The sequence below is a fragment of the Poeciliopsis prolifica genome, unplaced genomic scaffold (assembly GCF_027474105.1).
Source record: "Poeciliopsis prolifica strain line A6 unplaced genomic scaffold, Auburn_PproV2 SCAFFOLD023, whole genome shotgun sequence".
NCBI classification, from domain to species: Eukaryota; Metazoa; Chordata; class Actinopteri; order Cyprinodontiformes; family Poeciliidae; genus Poeciliopsis; species Poeciliopsis prolifica.
Genome location: NW_026562398.1, coordinates 7,930,052 through 7,950,955, shown reverse-complemented (window position 1 = coordinate 7,950,955; position 20,904 = coordinate 7,930,052). Strand labels below are relative to the sequence as shown.

Here is a 20,904-nt window from a genome sequence, read left to right as displayed (position 1 = left end):
TTTATATGAATACAATATAACAACAGTTGGTTATATTATCTTACCTCACAGGAAGGTGAAAGACTGAGGTCAGTTTTATAAAATTGCAAAGTAAGAGTTACAAGAAAAGGCTGTAAATTAATTGTCAATTCAGAATAGAAACTGCACATTGCTGAATTATAATACAGTTACCTTGTCATCTTTATAGCCCTGATAGACCCAGTGCATTATTTCCTTTAGTGTGTGACTATCAGATTCAAGTCACTGTCACAGCTAACATAGAGTACACAGTAAGTGACAGGAAAAGACATGAGGAAAGGATTTTATGTGGGATTCAAGTTTTAAAGTCACTGTATTGTACAGCACTGCGTTCAGGTTTGAGTTTGTCTTCATTATTCAAGACCATGTGCAGGAACATTATTCTCAGAAGAGAGGATATGCCCTGCACCAGATATTGCCCCTGGCTAATATCCATCTGTTGCCCCTGAGGCGAGTAAAACCAAAGCTGCTTATAAAATACATATGCGACATACAGAGATGCAGAGTTAAGCCACAGTACTTCCTCACTCAGTTGACAAAACTCATCACACACAGTTCTTCATCCTAATTCAGTTTTTCAACACATCCTGCCGGGATAAATTAAAAAATCCAATCATCTCCATTGGTGCAGTCAGATATTCAGTCTTTAATGTCAGAAAGCTTCAATCATGCAGATTTACACAGAAACGAATGATGAGAGAGTAAGTTTCATACGTATGTTAAACATCATTATATGTCTATCGAGCTCAGCTTACATCAGAGTACAGTGTTCGAAATACAAACTAAGCTGCATCCAAGATGAGGCTGCTAAGCTACTGACACAATGCATTATAAACACGCAGCTGTTTATAATAAATGGAACATAATGAATGTTCCATTTATTATGTTTTTAAAGCAGCTCTAAACAGCTCTAGATTTAAATAATTCCAATGTTTTGCCGTTTTCTGGAACTTTGTTCCAGATTTGTGGTGCTTAGAAGCTGAATGCTGCTTCTCCATGTTTGGTTTTGGTTCTTGGGATGCAGACAGCAGATCTTTAATGTCTTGTGGTGCAAAACCGTTCAGCGATTTATAAACAACAGTATTTTAATATTTTAAAGTCTGGAGGATTGATTTGTTAGGCAGACCTGTAAAGACGCCGTTTCAGTAATCAATGCAACTAAAGACAAACGCATGGATTTCTCTCTAAATCTTGTTGGGTTGTTTTTGTTTAATCCTGGAAATGTTCTTCAGGTGATAGAAGGCTGACTTTGTAACTGTCTTTATGTGGCTCTAAATGTTCAGGTCTGATTTTTAGTATCTGGCTGCAAAAAAATAAATCTGTATGTTGACTCTCCAACTTACTCTAAATATAATAACTTCATTTTTTCTGTCCACCTGAAGAAAGTGGTTAAAAGCATCTGTTCAGTGCTCCGTTTGGTTTAGTTATCTGGTGATATTGTTTGGTTGTATTATGGGAATACGATTCCAATGAAACAGCATTATGACAATGAAATTGGCTATTGGATTTTAACATTATGTGCTTTTTTTCATCAAAACTAATTGTTCATCATTCCTGCTGCTCAAGCAACTCAAGCGGTTTGTATGACTATCTGCACTCAACACCTCGTCACGATTAATTTCCGACCAAATTAGCAGCCAGGAGAGAGAGAGAGAGAGAGAGAGAGAGAGAGAGAGAGAGAGAGAGAGAGAGGCAGGACCACCAACCCGCTGAGGACAAACTTGCAAGAAGCGGAGGATGCAGAAAAAGCTCCGCCAAACAACAGTGCAGCTGCTCGGCGGCTTGTGAGGCTCCACACGGCAGCGCGGCGCTTGTTGCGGATTACACCATGATTGCCACAACTCAACAAAACATGACCACGGATTTGGTAGGTGGGCTTCAATTCACTACTTTGCGGTTCCCTTCCTTGTGCAGAGGAAGTGTGCAGTGTGTGTGTTTTCTCCAAGGGGGTTTTCCGTGTGTCGGGGAAAATTGGTGATTTCGCTTCTGGACACTTTTTTCCGTTGCTGTCCATCTTCCGGACAGGCTTGCCCCTGAGCACTGAGGTGTGATTCGGACGTCCAGGCTTCTTCTTTATTGTCCCATGCAGCCTCAGCGTGTTTCCCTGCACCGTTAAGAAAGCTCAATTTTCCTGGATGATAATTAGTCCCAGCAGCCAGTCCCCTCCAGCATGGACGCGCACATTGACAAAAGAGGAGGGGGGCAGCCTGCACACTATGATTGATTAGCCCTTTGCTGCAAAGGTGCATGGTCAATGAATGGGGATTATGAAGCAGGACATTTGTAAATTGCACTAGATTTAAGCAGTTCAGGCTGAAAAATGATACAAACCAGCCAGTGTGAGGTATAGTCTAAAAATTATGCTGCCTAAGTCAGGATTAAATAATCCTCTTCTGTATATATTTTCAAGCTTTATTCTCTGCTTATAATGTGAGATGCATTTATTACTACCATGGCTTTTTTTCCTCCTCAGCATTTTTCCAGGTTTTAATCTGCAGAGTTACAGAGGATGTTTCAGATACAGTGATAAACCGAACATAACTGAATCAATAGAACTGGAGTAGCGGTTCCAACTCGAGGGTCGGGGGCAAAATCTGGCCCGCTGTAAGTTTTTCATGTGGTCCTCTAGACTCCAAATTACATCAAAATTCACACAACATCAATTGATCCCCAAATGTTTCAGATTTTACTGACATTTTTCCCCAAATTGGCCAAAAATGTTGGTTTTAAGTGACTGCTGACCCAGCCTCACTTGATGTCAAGTTATATAGTCTGTGAAAGATAAAGCGATGAATGAAAAGTCACATTTAACATCACCCATTAGCGCAAATATCGCTAATGTGTCATGTATAGTAGACAGTATATTATAAAAAAAAAACACAAAACAATCACAAAATCCTGGAGAGACTGATGAGTGATGAATATATTTTTTATATTTAAATCATCATACAATTACTCAAAGTTCTTTTGAATTGGATAGTGTCTAACATGTTTGATCTTAACATTAGCGCTTTATCTAAACAAGTTAAACCTGCATTTAAACTTTTAAATCTTCTGAAACTTGTTTTCTGACTTCTAACGCTAATATTTGTGGTTCATCAGCAGCAATTTTCTCTCAGTCTCTCAGCGAACAGCAAGTGTGATTTCAGCAATAGCTCTGTAGCTACAGCTAAAACTTTATGAATTCTTGACGAAAGTCCAAACATTTCACAACCCCAAACGAGAGCCAGAACTTTTATTTAATTGACATATATTAACATATTATTCTTAACATTTGCACAAAGAATGAGAATAACAGTTATATTCAAGTCAAAATGATTAGCCAAGACTTATGCTAGACGTAACAACAGCATTGAAAATATCATCAGTAACAAAAATATGCTTGATTTAAATGTGTATTATTTTAATTAGTAATATTTAGAATTCATTTTTACATTTTATAACAGCTATAACACTTATTTAAATGTCTTTTTTTAATGTTGAATGTTCAGCACTATATAGAAAACATTCTAAATTGTTTAATTAATAATAAAACGGTTATTATTTTTAGAAGAGTTTCGAGTCTCTGCATATTTACTCAGCTGCAGCTTCAGAGGATTGTTTTTCATTCTGAATATTCTGTAGTTGGTGTAATACTGAGGAAAACTCCTTGACATTAAGTGGCACTCAGGTCTTTAGTGCTTTTACTGACATGATGAAATCCAAATGAAACTTGCCAGAAATCATTTATTTCATAATCCTGAGGCTTTTTTTTCTCTGATGGAAACGACCACAGAAGGCTGCAGGGTTTATAGACGACCTTTTCACCTGCAAATGTCAGCTCTCGTCAGTCACAAATCAATGTACTTTAGGCAGAAAATCTGTTGAGATTGTTGCTCCTTTACAAGGAAGAAACATTATTGATGCATTTAGTTATAAACGGGAAGTAACTGTTTGCATAGCTTGAGTTAATTATTTAAAGATGCACCAGTGAATCAGCTGAGACTGAACTGAATCAAACGTTTTTTTCTTTCATTGTTTGTGATCAAGGAATTGGCAAATCAGTACTGAAAATTTGATTTCTATTTAGTAAAGTCAACAAAACTAAGAACTCGCCTAATTTTCTATCTGTAAAAGCATCATCATATATTTTGATGCACTTGATTTGACATAAGCGTTCATGGATAAATGAGTAAAATTATAATGATAAAAGAAAACAATAAATCATAAATCATAAAACTGCAAGAATAAACTCGTACGAGAACAAAGTAAAAATAATGAGGATAAAGTCATAAGTATTATGAGAATAAAGTTGTAAGAGAATAAAGTCAAAATAATGTCACAGAATTACAATAATATCACAAAAATAAAGTCGTACAAGAACAGAGTCAGAAAAATATGAGAATAAAGTTGTAGTTTTAGAAGATTATAGTCATAATATTACGAGAATAAAATCATAACATTCTGAGAATAAACTTGTACAAGAATAGAAGTTATATGATATGAGAATGAAGTCCTAATATTACAGGAATAAAGTTGAAAAATTTCGAGAAAGTCATAATATTATCACTTCATTCTCATAGTACTAGGACTTTATTCTCATAATTTTCTTATTTGAATTTTTTAGCATGACCCAAATACATTTTTAAATGAAACTGCTGTCATTTTCTCTTTAATGTGCTACGATCCTTCGAGAATAATAGGTTTGATTAAAGTGTGAAATTTGCAGCTCAGAAATCAGAAAAATGGCACAGAAAAAACTCTTAATTGGTTCATCCTTGGAATTACCTTTTTAGGATAGTGTGTGTTTTGTTAAATGCTGAATTTTAAAGCAGCACACATACATTTGTTCTTGCATAAAACCAGAAAGCCCAGTTTAATCTCAGAAATGTTCGTGTTGATGCTCAGCCTCAGCTCCACATGCTCCATATTTAAAATTGCACTGAGTCCTAACGTGTTATTTACTGGTAAATCCCCTCTGAGGAGCCTCGGTGCGCCGGGAAGAAAAGGACTCCTCTTCATCATATTTACTTTGACTCCACATCATGTCACCCGTATAGCTCCCCCACCTCGCGTTTTCATGATGCTGCTTGTTCCCCCAGGCCGCAACTAAGTGTACAGGAACCTTTTGTGATGTAATTTTTTTGTGTGTGATGGGGAGCATGAAAAGAAGATAGGGGAGCCTTGCAGCGATAGACTAAAGCAGCTGAGCTTTCATTTCACGAAGGCTTTTGCTGCATTGTCTCGTCATAACCTCCAGGGCTAAAAAAGGAGAAAGTAATCTCTAGTTATGGTCTCCCATGGTGTCTTCACCATTTCTTTTCTCTTTTTTGCAGGAGAGAAAACCCAATGCAATGCTTTGGTTCAGCTGGAAATCAATTACAGCTGTTTGGTTTCTCTTCATCTGAAATTACAGTCTGCTCTAATGATGACCTTTATTTTTACTGAGGCAATGAGAAATATTGACAAAATAATGCATATGGGTTCCTTGTTAATCTGCATCTTTCCCCTGTGAGTAATTATAATGAATCATTAAAATCAGCCAATAGCTTATATATTGAGGTCTGTATGTGCCTGCCAATAAGAGACCCATTTTAACGTTAGCAGTTTATTCATTAGCGTCTACGTCTGTGATCTACATCAACAGCCGGGGTTCAGGAGGTTTTCAAGTATGCAAATCCAGCAACGGCGTGCTTCGGTTCACTCATTTCTCTTCTTGTGATTTATTATTGGATGCCTCAAAGACACTGAAGATGGAGTTAAGAAGGTCCCCTGAGTCTAATTTATGAATTTTAAATACTGCCTGAATCCTGCACAACCTAGTTGTGGCGCGCGCTCTGCAGATCATGTTTGGTGTGACTTCTTTTCGATTGACTGCAAATTCTTTTTGGACACCTTAAGAGAAAAGTATTTGTGAGGAGTGCAGTGGGGAACTCCAGTCTGATCTGAAGTTGACATGGTGTTGTAAATCCTCAAAGAGGTGCCACACTTTTCAATAATCCTGGCGTTTAGGACGGAGAGCTTCTGTCTAAAAGTCTCCTTCATGGCTGCATTCCCTCTCTTAATTGTTTCCCTGCGGACCTCGTACAACTGTGCACCTTATCGATTCCCTCATTTGGTTGAGTGAAAATCCCACAGCACTGCCGGCGAATGAAAGAGCCCTCTCGCCTCCAGTCCAGTTCTGCTTGCTTTGCCAAAAAAAGAAAGAAGTCCTCCCAGAGGGGGACGCCTTCTGGTGATTTATTCATTAACAGTTGTTTGCTGTTTGTCCAACACCTTCATCTAAACTCCTTTAGTCTCCTTCACATACAAATGATCCCACCCCTCTGCAGAAAACCGGCTCTCGGATATTTGTCCGTGTCGGTCAGGCTGCTGACTGTGATAAACCGACTCTGTCACACGGCTCAGCCCTGTCATCTGTTCACCTGTGCTGGCAAACTGTGCTGCATTAGAGTCCTGAAACGCAGCGTGACCAGCAGCCAGGCGGCACTGTGGCATGCAGCTGCTCTGGGGGATTCAGCTCCCTGCATCTGCACCCCATTTGCAGGAATGACTCGCCTCGATGCGGGATTCTCCTCCGCCGTCTTTCCAGTGATTTGACCTTAATTGGCAGTAATGTCTTGGCTCCAGGGGAACAAGAGGAGACGGGTATCCCCCTCCTGAAATAATTTGAGGGAGGACATGAAAATAATATTGAAGTCAGTGAAGCGAATAATTCAGTTTGAAGTCTCTGTTCACCGAGGCTTTATTTTATAACTTATTTGTGTTGTGCTCGGATACGACGACGCATAAGTCTCACTTTGCATGTTTGCAGCGGTTAACCTCCATGTTATATTAATTAGGTTTAATTAAATTTCTCTGCCTCAGAATTGTAAAGGTGCAATATGAGCGCATCAACGCTGGATTTCTGTATCGGACGGCAGGATAATGGCTCTTCCCTGAGGGTGCGTGTGTGTGAGTGCGTGCGTGTGTGTGAGTGCGTGCGTGTGTGTTTATCCCCAAGTCGGGGAGACTTGGACGGCACCAAGAGTTCAAACATCACTTATGCTTTGTCCCTGCTGGTGCAGCTTGTAGTGGTTTTAATTCGAACTTGTTTTCATGCTGCAGTACATCTTTAAAAGATGATGAAGTCTTGGCAGGAGTTCTGAGCCGCCAGACCTTGTGAGTCTTTTGCTCACCTCAGGCGTGAAGTGGACTCGCTTATCTCCCAACCTCAGAAGTTTTATTGACATTGATTAATAAAGGTTAGGAGTGAAAAATGAGCAGAGATTTGTTGGAAAAGCTGATAAAGAAGAGTTTTAGGTGTAAAGTGAAATGCTCCTGTGTCTCCAGATCTTGTAGATATTCTTCACTTTACTAAAGAAATTAAGAATTTTTCACAGTTTGTTCAACATCAGGAAGAGAAAAGCTCAACCCTTTCTGCTCAACTTAACATCAATACTGTGTAGGGCTGATCTGCTAATTTTTAAAAAATTAATTATTAATTGTTACATAGCAAAAGGTGTTTAAGATGATTTATTTAAACAGAATTTGAAGCAGATGAACATACTTACAGACAAAGAAGGGTTTTCTTTTTATCTTAAATTGAAAATTTCTATATTTTTGTACAGTTTTTGCTTATTTACTACTCTGTGTTGCTTTTTTTTTGCAGTTAACAATTACTCTATAACTAAATTATTTGACAATTATTTCAATAATAATAAATATGATTAATTATTTCTGTTTGTTAAATGAGACCAAAGCTAATTTTTATAAAATTTTCCTTATTGAAAGAATGGTAAAAAAAAAAACAGCAACAAAAAAACCTGAAGTTTAATTTGCTGTTTTTCCAAATTTCAAATAAAAATGTTTCCAATATCCTTAAAACTGTATTACGTAATTTTTATTAAAAATATATTTTTTTATATATTTGTTGAAATGTCGTGAGAGGAAGTTAAAGAGACATAAAAAGAAAAAAAATGTGCTTTTTCCTGTGCTAATTAGAAACAACCAATAAGAGCCAAGAGGCGGGTCTTAACGCTGTCAATCATTCCTCCGTGTGGCACTGCTCATTCCTTTCTTCCTCTCGCAGCTAGAACTGATGATGATGGATAAGCAGTTTTCCTGTAAAGTTAAGTTGTTTCTCCTCTATTCATACATTTAGCAGCATGTTCATAAGATTGATTGGCAGCGCTAAGACCCACCTCCTGGGTATGAATGGTTGTTTTTTGTCAGGAGCTTTTTTGAGACAGCAATAGGAGCAAGCAGAGGAGATCAATCTTTTCACAGGTTGTCTGTCTCATATTGTACAGGTAATCATGTTGACAGTTTTAACAAATATGTAAAAAGATGGAAAAAAAAGAGCCCACTGCACTGAACCCCACAGAAAACCTCCTGGTTTTTCCACCAACTGTTGGTTTCTGAGTTAAAACATTAGTATTGTTATTTCTAAATTAATATGAAATTGTTTTATTTGCATGTTTTAGGGCTTAAACCTCTGCACCATTATCAGTTTCTGCAAATAAATACAAAATTTTTCCTTGAAATTTCAGAGACATGTTGTCAGTAGTTCTTTGAACAATGTACATTTTACTCACACATAACCTATAAAGAGTAAAATCAGAGAAACTGGTCATTTTCAGAGGTCTCTTAATATATATTTCATAAAAGTTGCTGCACCTTTAAACACTACAAATGTTAACTGTTCTAGAAAGCATAAAATAGAAAAATGTAAGCAACAGTTTTCATATTTTCCTTCCAGTTTACAAGTTCATCAAAAGAACAAAAAAATAAATAAAAATGCGTAATTTTAAAGTGAAAAAGCTGAGACATTATGACTCTGTAGTCAGGAAAGGAAAAACTCCAGTCATGTGAAGACATGTGGTTGAATCGGAGGGAGTGTTAAGCTGCTAAATGTAAATTTTAGACAGATTGGGTCTACTAAAAAAACAACCCAAAAAAAAAAAAAACAGACAGTTGGTGTCCTCCCAGGGAGCGAGGAAAAGCAGCAATCTGCTGACCGCTGAAGCACATCGGTGGCTTTTTCCTCCGCTCCAAAGCGGAGGGAGGTGTGCCTGCTTTCCCAGTTAAGTCAAAGGACAAAGCAGCAATAATGAAGGCTGAGTTTTATGGCTGCTCTGCTGCGGTTTCGCTCGCTCGCTCTTCTGCAGGCGTGTGATCCAGCAGTGTCAGCCCCTCATTGTGAAGGAGCGCAGCACAGTGTGGCGAAGACACACACTTGTGTTTAATTGTAAATGATGCTGATGCAAGCTCTCTCTGTCAGTTCCCCTTTGTTGCATTCGGATGGTACACAGAGACGTGAGGTTAAGCCTGCTGTGGTTTTGTCAAATCTTTCTCTCTAATATGCTCTATTACATTTATTGTTAACAATCTAATTTAGACTTGTTGATTAAATTTTGATGAACCAAACTTGCTTCTGGGAGACAAAGTGCAACTAATTTTAAGAAAACAGTTGTGAAACTTGTTCTGTTTAAAGAATATTCCACATTATCTGAAAAACACAAAAACAAACCATCATCCTCCTGACACTTCCTGTTGTCTTTTTTGCCAGCAGTAACGTCATTATGTTGATTACGTGACTCGTGTGATGCAGCAAAGTTTTTCCAATAAAACCACTTTAGATGCAGCTGAAAAATTACCTCATACAACCACAAAATGTTTTTTTATATCAAAAAACTTGAGGATTTTGAAATTGCATAAGGCAAATTTATTTTTAAAAAATTCTGTTTGCACCATTTTATAATGGAAATGCAGTTAAAGTTTCTTGATTGATTTTAATATATTATTAATATTATGTTAACCCTTTATGTGCTAAATTTAAAATCTCCGCCTGGATATTTTTGCTTAGTTTAATTGTACGCAGCTCTTTAAATGTTCTGTGAGTAAATATATTTTTCCATAACAACTGGAACTTTCAATATGTAGCAGGTATTTTAGAAATGTACCATCTATTTAAAGAGCATTTCATCAGATTAAAATCACTTCCTGCTACAGCGGGAGTGATTTTACCGTAATAACTCGATATTGGCTGGAAAGCGCAACGTCTCCCCTTTCAGAAACTGTTGGAATTTTTCTGATAGTGTGGCAGAATTACGGTTCTGTAAATTTGGCTGGATCGTCATTGCTACGTTTTGGATTTGCAGGGTTAAATTAAAATGAGTTGTTTTGGTGTAAGACGGTCCTGGGATATTTGTAGCATGATCTCTGAATGTGGCTTCTTCACTCAGTCCCACGAATGTTGCAGCTCGTCGGTCTCTCTGAAGTCGTTAGTTTGAATGTGTGCATTCATGGTTGCTAATCCTGTGTGTGTTTCTGTGTTGCCCACTGCAGATAAGCACCAGCAACTCTGCAAAGACAAGCAGGTGCAGATGATGGATGGATGGTGTAAAACCAATTCATGCCAAATACAAGTTGTACCTTCAGTAAGAGTAGAATAGCAGATCATCCTTCCTCCTTTATTTACCCCATATTTTGGGGTAAGCTTTTAGTACTGTTGAAGTAAGACAAAACTAACTTTTCAGCAGAATGTAGGAGCTTGTTTTAAGTCAATAATTGCTTCACGTTGACTAAAAGTACTATTTCCATTGATTATCTGACTTATTCAAAAAATAATCTGCCAGCAGAATTAGCAGTTTATTGTCAGTGTTAAGAATTATTGATGTTTTGCTGAGAGGTGTGGTGAGGAAAGAGAAATTCATCAACGTTGACTGTTCAGTCAAAAAAAAAAAACAGATTTATTAAGTTTGCTGCAACACAGCAGATTTTGAAATGCAGATTTGACCCCCAGGCCTGGAGTTTGACATAAGAAGTTTAGAGAAAAACTTATTGCTTCTTACAAAAAATATTTGCGCTAGAAACGGGAGAAAAATACTTGGCATTATTTGATTTTTGCAGTAGATTAAAACGATGCACAGATTTGGCTTTTTGGCTCCTGCAGTAACTTTTGCTAACAACCCAGTCGAGTATAAACGGAGCAGACAGGCTGACTAAACACAGTCAAGATAATCTGGCACCGAGCAAAGTAACCCCAAAAACAAGAATACTGGATGTCGAAAACTGAGCTTGACAATAAACTGTTGTAATCACAAATTGAAAGCAGGTGTGAATGGGAGGATAAATAGCACGCTGACAGACAACAAGATGTGCTGGCTGCTGTACAGAGCAGACTTAACAAAAATCTAGAGCTTAACTGAGGAGCAAATCAACGCTGCAAACTATTTTTTCCCCCAAAACCCAAAATAATTCACCATTGTTTTTGGATGCAGGGGAAAAAGAGCCCAGCATGTGTGCAGCGTTGCCTGGAAAAGATCGTAATTTAAGCTGTTTGATGTGTTTTTGATTCAGGGGAGAGAAATAACAAAATGGAAATGTGGCTCTGCAGAGAGCTGAGGCACACGCATGCTGGCTCTCACCCTGGAGCCTGAATGGTTCATGGGGTTCAAAATAATTTTTTAATTTTATCATAAGTGATTCCACATCTTGTAAAAATATCTACTGTGTTTTTTTCCCCCCCTATTTGTTCAAGTAATGGTCATAAAGATCAATATATTTTATTGGAATTTTTTGTGTTAACACAAAGTTGTTCATATTTTGGAAGTGATACAAAAATTACATGGTTAATTTTTAGTACCGTAACCAATGATTCTTTTAGTAATTGATTATTCTGAAGATTCAATCATTAATCGGTTAAAAAAATTGACATTTTCTGCAGATTTTTCATTTAATTACTGAATTCATTTTTTGTTTAATATTAGAAATAGATTCAAAGATGCAAATAAATCAGAAAATAAACATTTTATTGCCTAAAATACAAAAACACTGCATCGAGTAATCATAATTAATATGATTGTTTCAGCCTTATTCATTTTGACACTGACACTGACACTGCTCTCCAGTGTCACAAGTATTTGCAGTCTCTTTTACTAGAAAAGTTGTTAATTGTTTGGCTACAGACAAAACACAACTAATCACACCAAATCACAGTGATTTACACCCTGCATCTTTGTTTGGGGATGTTTTTTCTTTATCAGCTCAGTGCTAATGGGAAGATGGATGAAGCTAAATGCAGGAAAACCCTGGAAAAAACCCTGTTAGAAATTTTAAAAAAAGACAGAAAATTGAGGCTGATTCGCTCTCCAGCAGCCTGGTGTTGCAGATGTTGCAGAGAAACACGATGAAACAGAAATGCATTCCAAACTTTTTAGATTTTACTGATAAAACATTTGTAAAATTATGAATTATTTCTTCACCATGTTTATTGCTCTGTACGACTCTTTATGGCAATAATTAAATATATGTTTGTTAACAAACATTTTTTTTGTTGTTGTTTCTGTCTTTTACAGTTAACCAGTCTTAATGTCTAGTTTAGTTCATTCATTTATTTACAATAAAATTTAGATTTTGCTTAAGTTTCCATCTGTCATAAAACAATCATTGAATGTCTCTTTACATCCTTCATACAAGAAAAATCTTTCTTTTACTGGATTTAAAAGTTTTTATGTGTATAAAAAAATCTACTGCAGAAAATGTGCAATTACAATATAAACATGCTATAAATGCTTGTTTTTTTTAATTTTTCAGTGAAAAAAAAATCAATTTGGAGATGGATATATATAGTTTAAAGAGTGTTTCAGTTTCAGGGAATGCATTTCACCATTAACCTTCCTCCAAAGTAAAAGGTCTATAATTTCATGTGAAATGAAGCAAAGCAAAAGAAGAACTATGTGTCAGCTTTAATTTCTTCCCCAATTAAAATCTGCTCTCCTAAAAGCAACAGTTTCACGCAGTTCTCCAGCTGAAAACTTGTGCGATTTGTTGGAGTCTAAGTAATGCTGCAGATTGGTCTCGGTCCCCCGTGGCTCAGCAAACCGATTTGTCTGACGGTGGAAATGAAGCGGCACTAATGTCCTCTCTTTTAGCTCGGCTCACATTCATCATTTGTTTTCTCTCCCGCATCAGGACCTGGGGAGTTCAGACGGTCCGCCGAGGAACTGGAAAGGCATCGGGATCGCCATGGTGGTGATCCTGGCCGTCATGTCCCTGGTCATCCTCTCCGTCGTCATCCTCACGCCCGGTAAGAAAAGAGGCGGAGGGAAGCAGGAGCATCAAAGCGGGAAGCACAATTTGCATCCAAAGCTTTGAAAGTTTCATAAAAGAGACCAATTTAACTCTCATGTCTGCAGCCAGAAGCCTTTAACTTGACACAAAGAGCAGAAAAGAAAGGAAGAACTAATCAGGCTCTGTAAAGTGGAAAAAAAAAAAAAACGGGCGCCTCCTTCTGAAGCATGTTTGTTTAATCTGTACAAGAACCACATCATAAATAAAACAGTTGAGTCTTTTGAGAGGTTAAAAATGTCTTTGACTCTTTTTTTTTGGTGCCAGGCAAACTGGGGAAACTCTAAGAAGTTACTGCTCCTGGTTAAATCGTCTCCGAGAGATTAAAAGAGCCAATAAACCGGGAGTTTTTCCTTTAAGTCTTTGTTTTTAGCACCGCCATTAAACAAATAAGATATAAGGTGTTAATTAGTATGCTATAGAGCTGGACGTGTCCCCTGGCTTCCATTTCGTTTTGCTAATTTAGTTTCGCTCCTGAAGGACAAACGTGAGAGGAGCATCGATCTCGTCAGCTCTGAAAATCCTCTCCACGACGCTGAACTGAATGCAGACGTCCTTTCACTGTTTTGCTTTCCTTCGACGGCGCTTCCAAGTGCCATCTGCCGGCTTTTAGATCAAGTCAAGACAACTTTTTATTCCTGCAGGCGCTTCCCGAAACTGCTTGATGTTATTTGCACCCTCTGCTTACATGAAAGCTACAAATGGACTTGAAAATTGGATCCCAACAGATTTATTCTATGTTTTATGTTTCTATATATTTGAAACACATTTTAATATCAGGCAGCTATACCTGAAATTAGAAATTTATTTACTGAGGGAATAAAACGATCTAATCTGCCCTGCGTTGAATACTTTAGAAAAAGTTTAAAAAAGTACCTAATTACCGTTGTTATAGAAGTAAATATATGGAAGTAAATATGTGCCAGTAGGATTTGAGTTAAAAATACTCCCAAAATGTTAATTTTGCATGTTTTTGGTCTCCTAAATTGCAAAATGTTGTCCTCTTTCACAACTAAAATCATCATTTATTGGATTTCAAATTATTTTGAGGCTCTGAAAAATGTAAGTGTGACGAAGAAATTAAAACAGAAGAAATCTGAATACTCATTTCTTCACCATTAATCTTCCCTTTAATTTGTGCAGTGGAGTAGAGGTGGTGATGAATCTTTATTTTTATATGTTTGTATGTTTGTTGTTTTTGCTTAATCAATCATTAAGGAATGCACATCAGTGTAATCAATAATAAATGTAATTCCTGTTTGCTATCTCTTGTCGATTTGAATCGAAGTGTAAGTTTTGGAAATTATTATAAATGATTGTGGTAAAAAAAACAACTTTAGATTGATTTAATTGGTTTTTGAAGCATGAAATAATTAGTATAATAGCATCTGCTTTCATGTGAACAGAGGTTTCTCATAGCTTGCTTTGTCTGTCTGCTTTTAAAGACGAGTCTCACTTGTTGCTCCACTCCCATGTGACCATGGAGGATCTGGAGAGTGAAGAGTTCAAAGTTCACGATCCCTGTGCGGCGTGGTTGAACGGTGAGGATCCATGTTTTAATCACCTGTTATACCTGAGATGATGAAAAGTATTTGCCAGTGATACATTTCTTGTGTTGGAGATGGAACAACAGTGAAAGGATTAAATGAACAAACTTAAATAAAACACAACAAAAATAATGTTTTTGGGAATTGTCAGTCACTGCCAGTGACACCAATTTCTATTGAACTAAAATCCGTATTAAATAAAGTCAACCTGGTGTACAACAAAAAGCATTACCTGTTTATGTTATTGTGCAGAAATCTGGGGCAATAGTTACAAAACTACCCTGCAAGTATTAACAATACCACAAAAAAGAGAAATAAGTATAATCCATAAGGTTGGATATTTAGAAAACACAATTTAACTAGATTTGTGAAACCTAAATTGTTGAAGACCTAATACTTTAAGCTAAACATAAGCATGAACATTGACATGAGATTGAAAAATTGTTTAATTTTATAAGTTTAAAACATGCAAATTCAGAAATCCTGCAGGATAGCCGATGTCCAAACATAAAACTGTTCAAATTATCATAAAAACATACGACATATGATGATTACTCCTGGATATAATATATAATACTATCAATCAATTATTGTTGTTGATGCTAGCTTTGTTTTTTTAGTAAATTTTAAGGAAATAATAATTGTTCATCCATTGTAGCCAAAATTAAATATAAGTCCAGCAGCTTCTGCTTATATACATTCAATAACATCCAATGCCAAAAATCCAAAACCAAATTACAGAGTAATGGTTCCCAGTGAACTGTTGCAAAAAATTAAACACAGCAGATAAAATTCTTAACATTAATTAAAAACACAGCAAAGTTATACACCAAGAAACCCTGTACGCAATTAAAAGATATATGCCAAAGTGTAACACTTGTAAATAAAACAGGGCTGATTGTGATGCATTCTGCAGTTTCAGACGACGGCGAAACACGGCGGCGAGAACGAGCTTACATAGCAACAATAAATGTCAGGAGAAAATAATAATAATAATATTTATTGAAAGACTTAATGGACCAATTTTGACAAATTTTGCATTTATAACACGGTTAAAACAAAATCCATGTGAGATTATGCAAGTGGTTGAGAAGTGGGACTTTTTTTTTTTCAAGTTTCTGCTTCCACCCACTCACGTGAATATGTAAAAAAAAAAAAAAAGAAAAAGTTTTGACTTCATGCTTCACGCTGTATTTCTTTCCATACATATTCAGAAAATTAAACAAACAAACTCAGTGTGTTTTTCCCCCCTGACAGAGAACGAAGTGGTGCTGCGCACCAGAGAGGGACATGTCCTGACATTCACCCTCAGCAGCAACCTGACCGCAACGCTGCTGGACAACAGCTCTCTGGTAGGACGGCTTGCAGAACCGACTGTCTCTCACGAACTCAAAGAATGAGCAAATAGGTCGATAGAAATGAAAACTGGGAGACAGATGCTACGGGGAGCTGTGGCACCACATGGCGCATTTTAGACAAAAAAAGACTTGGCACGTTGACGGTATCGGCGCATATTTCCCCCCCTACCCCTCCAATCTGGCTCCTCTGTGAGCCCTCTGCTTGTGTCTTCAAAGAGATCTTTCCGTGCGAGGGCATCGTTTTGAACACCGCCTCTGCTCGACACTAACAGACTTATGTGGGTCATCGCAGCCATGCTCAAAGCAGGGTTGTGTTGTCGGGATGATAAGTGTCTTCCCTGTGTTGAGATGATGGTTTTTTATCTCTGCTTCGATAGAAAATGAACAAAAGAATAATTTTCTTTCATAAATATCAAAACACAAAGATAAATATGTTGCAGAGACAATTTTCTAGGTGACCTATTATGCCTCTCACCAGATGTACAAAGCTTATTCATGATTTTATTTGCATAAAATCATTTAGATAATGAGACTTAGACTGCTCAGTTCTGCCTATTTTAAAACAATCTGTTTTGGGGTTTCTTGTCACTTCAAATCCAAACCAGCTGCTGCTAGCGACAACGTTTACACTACAGATGTGTAATTATACAACGGTACATCATGGAAAAGCAGAAGTAGAGCCTGGTGCTCAACCAGCAAGAATTTAGAAAGTAATTTATGGATGGTAAGTCAACAACTTGTCCAGCTGACCAAATGTGCCTGCTGAGATTTATGGCATTACATTCCAGGGGTTTTTGAAACGGTTCATTTTCAAGACACCAAAATATATTGAGCTGTTGCTAAAAAAAACGAGCTAGGTTGGTTTATTAAGCAATGGAAATCCAAATGGAAGGACAAAAACATGCAAAAAGTGGAATTTGCATAAAACAATATCCCAGGAAGTAAATTAGATGATGCAGTAATGGAACAAGAGGAGACAAGAAAATATTAAAACAATAATGCAAGTATAAGAAAAAGGAAAAGGGAAAATATATAAATTTCTTTTTGTATTTTTAACTATATTAGTTTTGGTCCTCCATAGAAATAAGGATGACAAAAATATTTTAACTAAACCTCAAACTACCAGAGGGTTGAAACTAACAGAAACATAAAAATGTTTTTAAAATGGATAAACAGTCATTAGGCTTCTGAAAGGTCACCAACATCAACTCTTGCATAAATTTGTGGACTTTGCTGCAAAGCTATTGGTCTATTGGCCAAAACTGAATCAACATCATGTATCAATTTTGCCAAGGAGTTTGATGAAATATTCTGCCAGATTTATGAAAAAAGCAATAAGACTTTCAAAAAGGACATTTGTCCAAATATTGTGCATATATTTGAATCCTGGAAAGATGTAAAATCTTAATTAAATCATTAATTATTGTGCAGGATTGGTGTGTTGTCACCCAAAAACCAGACACGAATTGAGAAGAGAAGTCTTTATTTTTCTTAATTAGGATAATACAAGTCAATAAAAATAAATTAAGAGGATATAAATAACTGAATGTGGTCCTAAAGTAAAATAAATGAAGAAAATATTACTAAATCTGAGTAGTACTTGCACTATAAACAATTCTTCTGACGTTTGGCTGTTTTATGTCATTGCAAATGTTTCTCCTCAACACATTTCTGAAATGTTGAGGCAGCAAAGCTTCAGGACTTTATGTTTTCATTTGATCCGATTCTAAAACGTTGTTGCTTTGCTGTGGGGGCTTTTTCTCCACATTTTTCTGCAAGCACATCTCAAGGTGTCGAAGCAGTTTTTGTTATTACTTCCTGTTCTAAAATTCTCCACTCAGTCATTCTGCAGGGACGGGTGCAATCCAGTACACTTGCCCTTTTTTTTTCAAATATGCAGTCGTATCTTTGTGTTTAATAATTTAGTTGTGTAATATCTTGGTAAATCGTACACGGACATCCCTGGAAATTACACTTTCTTCAAGACTGCATGCTTCCCAATTTAGTGAAGTGTCCTCTTCTGCAATAACGCTGCAGTAACAGCAATATAGCACTGATTCCCATACCATCACAGAGCCTGGCTTTTTTTAAATTTGCTGCTTAGAACAGTTTGCATGGTCCAAAGCACATTGTATCCCCTTTCTCCAAAGAAGATTAAGATTACTATTTCTTTTATTACAGTCCACATTACGACTGTGTGACGGTCCATTCGAGATGCTTCAGAGCAAAGAAAGAGTAACTTCTGGTTGTGGATGAAACATAAGACTTCTGTTTTGCCCAGTAAAACCCTAATTGGTACTTAAAGGCATAAATCAACATGATGCTGCTCGATAGAGTCATCCAAAAGATGAGCTATTTGATGCCATTTTCCATTTAAACTGATAAAAAAAATCTTTTTGTTTTGTAAACTGTGTTGCTTTATATGTTCCGTTCTCAGTACGTGTTTCATACAAAGGTCATTGCTGGTGCATCCTACCTCAGCTTCTTTAATGGTTTCTGTGCAAATAAGCACTCAGTTCGAAAATAATGATGGTTTGAAGGTTCATAAAATGGCATTTGCATAAACCATTATAACATCTTTGTTGTAAAGATGAAGCTATTAGTTTCAACATCGTTTAACCCTTTCAACTCACTTTTAGCTCAACCTGGATATTTTTGCCTATTTTAATTGTACAAAGTTCTTTAAATGTCCTGTAAGTAATTATATATTTGCCCATTTATCCGTAACAACTGTAACTTTCAATATTTAACAGTTAGTTTTGCAACTTACTGCCTACTGAAAGTGTGTCCCTCTGATTGATTTGACTCCCTGCTGTGGTGGGAGTGAAATTACCGTAATAATCCAATATCGGCTGTAAAGCGCAACGTCTCCCCTTGCATTGGATTTTTTCAGATAGCTCAAAGTGTGGTGGAGTTACGGTACTGCAAAACTAAATAAAGACTACTGCTAAATTAACGTTGTAAAATGTTTTAACAGAATCTGACTTCAAAATTGCACACAGACGGGTGAAAGTATGGAAAAAAGTTATTTTCATTGCGATTTTACTTTTTTAAAAATCTTGTTTTACTATCCTTTACATGAGAAAATGGCGCAAAAAGTTTCTGCATTTCTCCTAATTCTGCCTTTTTCTGCAGGACCTGACCTCATCTAAATTCCAGGTGTCTGCAGACAAGAGGTTTGTCCTCTTGGCGTACAACATCCAACCGGTAAGTTTGATATCGCCAGGAAAGTGGCCTTGGATCGACTCTCGACTTCATTATCCAGTGTTTCGCATTCAGAATGCATCCACAGCCATAGATCTTCCTCAAATATTAAAGACAAGCGATTCCCTGCTAACAAAGCTTGACGGGCCACTTGTGGCTGTTAAACAAAGGTGATGTGCAATTTCTATCAAACAACACAGAGAAGCTGCAAAAGCATGAAGGACAAGGTTGAGGAGAGGTTGTGTGTGTGTGTGTGTGTGTGTGTGTGTGTGTGTGTGTGTGTGTGTGTGTGTGTGTGTGTGTGGGTGTGTGTGTGTGTGTGTGTGTGTGTGTGTGTGTGTGTGTGTGTGTGTGTGTGTGTGAGCTCTGTTTCTGCAGCTGCAGCAGTCTGTAACACCCACCCTCCAAATGACTGGGATAACATATGAGGAGTTGAATATTTAAACTGGCTCATTGCAGTGGGTAGGAGGAGGGAGAGATCGCTGTGAAGTGTTTAGCAGACGAGGTGCAAAGAAGTGAAAGAGGGGGATCAAAGAAGAGGGAAAGTTGGAGCTGCGGTAATGAAATAACCCTGCCTGTTCAGTGGGGAATTTTAATAAGAACATGCAGAGCCTCACAATCGCAGGTGGGTTTAGATAAGGCGAAGAAAAACTAGATCTCTACTTCAGTTTCCCACCACTTGTAACTCCTCACCTCGCAAATTCCTGCATAGTTGCAAGTTATTTGCTCAAAGGGAAGACAAGCTGTGTTATGTGCGAGTAATCAGAGGTGGAGGAGATCCAAATTAGAGGGAAATGACAATCCTCGGCGCATTTCCTCCCACATTTTATTAAAAACCTGCAAGAAGATTCCTCCTGCCCTCATTTGTTCTGCCTCACAGTCTCCTGTATCTCTCTGGGTTTCCTTTTTTTTTCTTCCCCTCTTCTAATCACTGCGTATCAGATTTTCCCTGTGTGTGGGGAACGAATGAGCCTGTTGCTGTGTTACTGCATTCATCACAAAACACAGAGCTTCCATACTAACTGAATTATTGAACGGTTATGCATACATTCAATCTGTTTTTCACAAATCTACGAAAGGAAACGGGCTCAGATCTTTGGGACTCTGCTTAGCTGATTTATAGCAAGTCATTACCATATTTCCTTTGGTATCAGCAGGATTTTTTTCTTCTTCTTCTGCACACTCAAGGATATAAGCACACTATATTATGAGCTTGGGTGCACATAACCTGGAAGCATTTTGTTTGCTCAGAAAATAGGGTATTTGCATTTTGTGTTTGTGAATCCTCCATCCCTCTCCCAGTCTGTCTCCAGCTGTCTTCCCATCTCTCCTCCTTCATTTTCCTCACTCTCGCTCACTTTTCTTTCTCTTTTTTTCCATCTCTGGGGGTAGATTTAAGCTGACTGAAGCATTTTATGCCAAGCACCATTTCTGGCGTTCAGAAGAGGAGCGGAGGACTTCTCGGAGCGCCAGAGAATGCAAGAGCGAAAAGAGAAAGCAGTGCATTCAGGGCGGCGGCGGCGGGAGTACAATAAATGGGATACGGTCCGCTTGTCCTTAGACACGCTGCCCATTTACAATCAGCTGGGATGTTTATCAAAGATGGTCAGAGATTCAAGAAGGAGAAGAGGTGCGAGGAGGAGTTAAAAGGGTTCACTGGATTTTGTAAAGGCTCAGAAGGGTTT

The 20,904-nt window shown here is 37.4% G+C and overlaps 1 protein-coding gene across 1 annotated transcript in view; it reads left to right on the top strand.

The window, feature by feature from the left end:
- Positions 1 to 1,741: 1,741 nt before the first annotated feature.
- Positions 1,742 to 20,904, top strand: part of LOC129370391 (inactive dipeptidyl peptidase 10) — a 39,369-nt gene continuing 20,206 nt past the window's right edge. Inside the window, exons 1-5 of the mRNA XM_055046347.1 lie at positions 1,742 to 1,885; positions 12,955 to 13,069; positions 14,556 to 14,651; positions 15,915 to 16,009; positions 19,151 to 19,222. Of these exons, the coding sequence (XP_054902322.1) occupies positions 1,847 to 1,885; positions 12,955 to 13,069; positions 14,556 to 14,651; positions 15,915 to 16,009; positions 19,151 to 19,222 (417 nt within the window). The 5' untranslated portion in view covers positions 1,742 to 1,846. The remainder of the gene's footprint in view (positions 1,886 to 12,954; positions 13,070 to 14,555; positions 14,652 to 15,914; positions 16,010 to 19,150; positions 19,223 to 20,904) is intronic.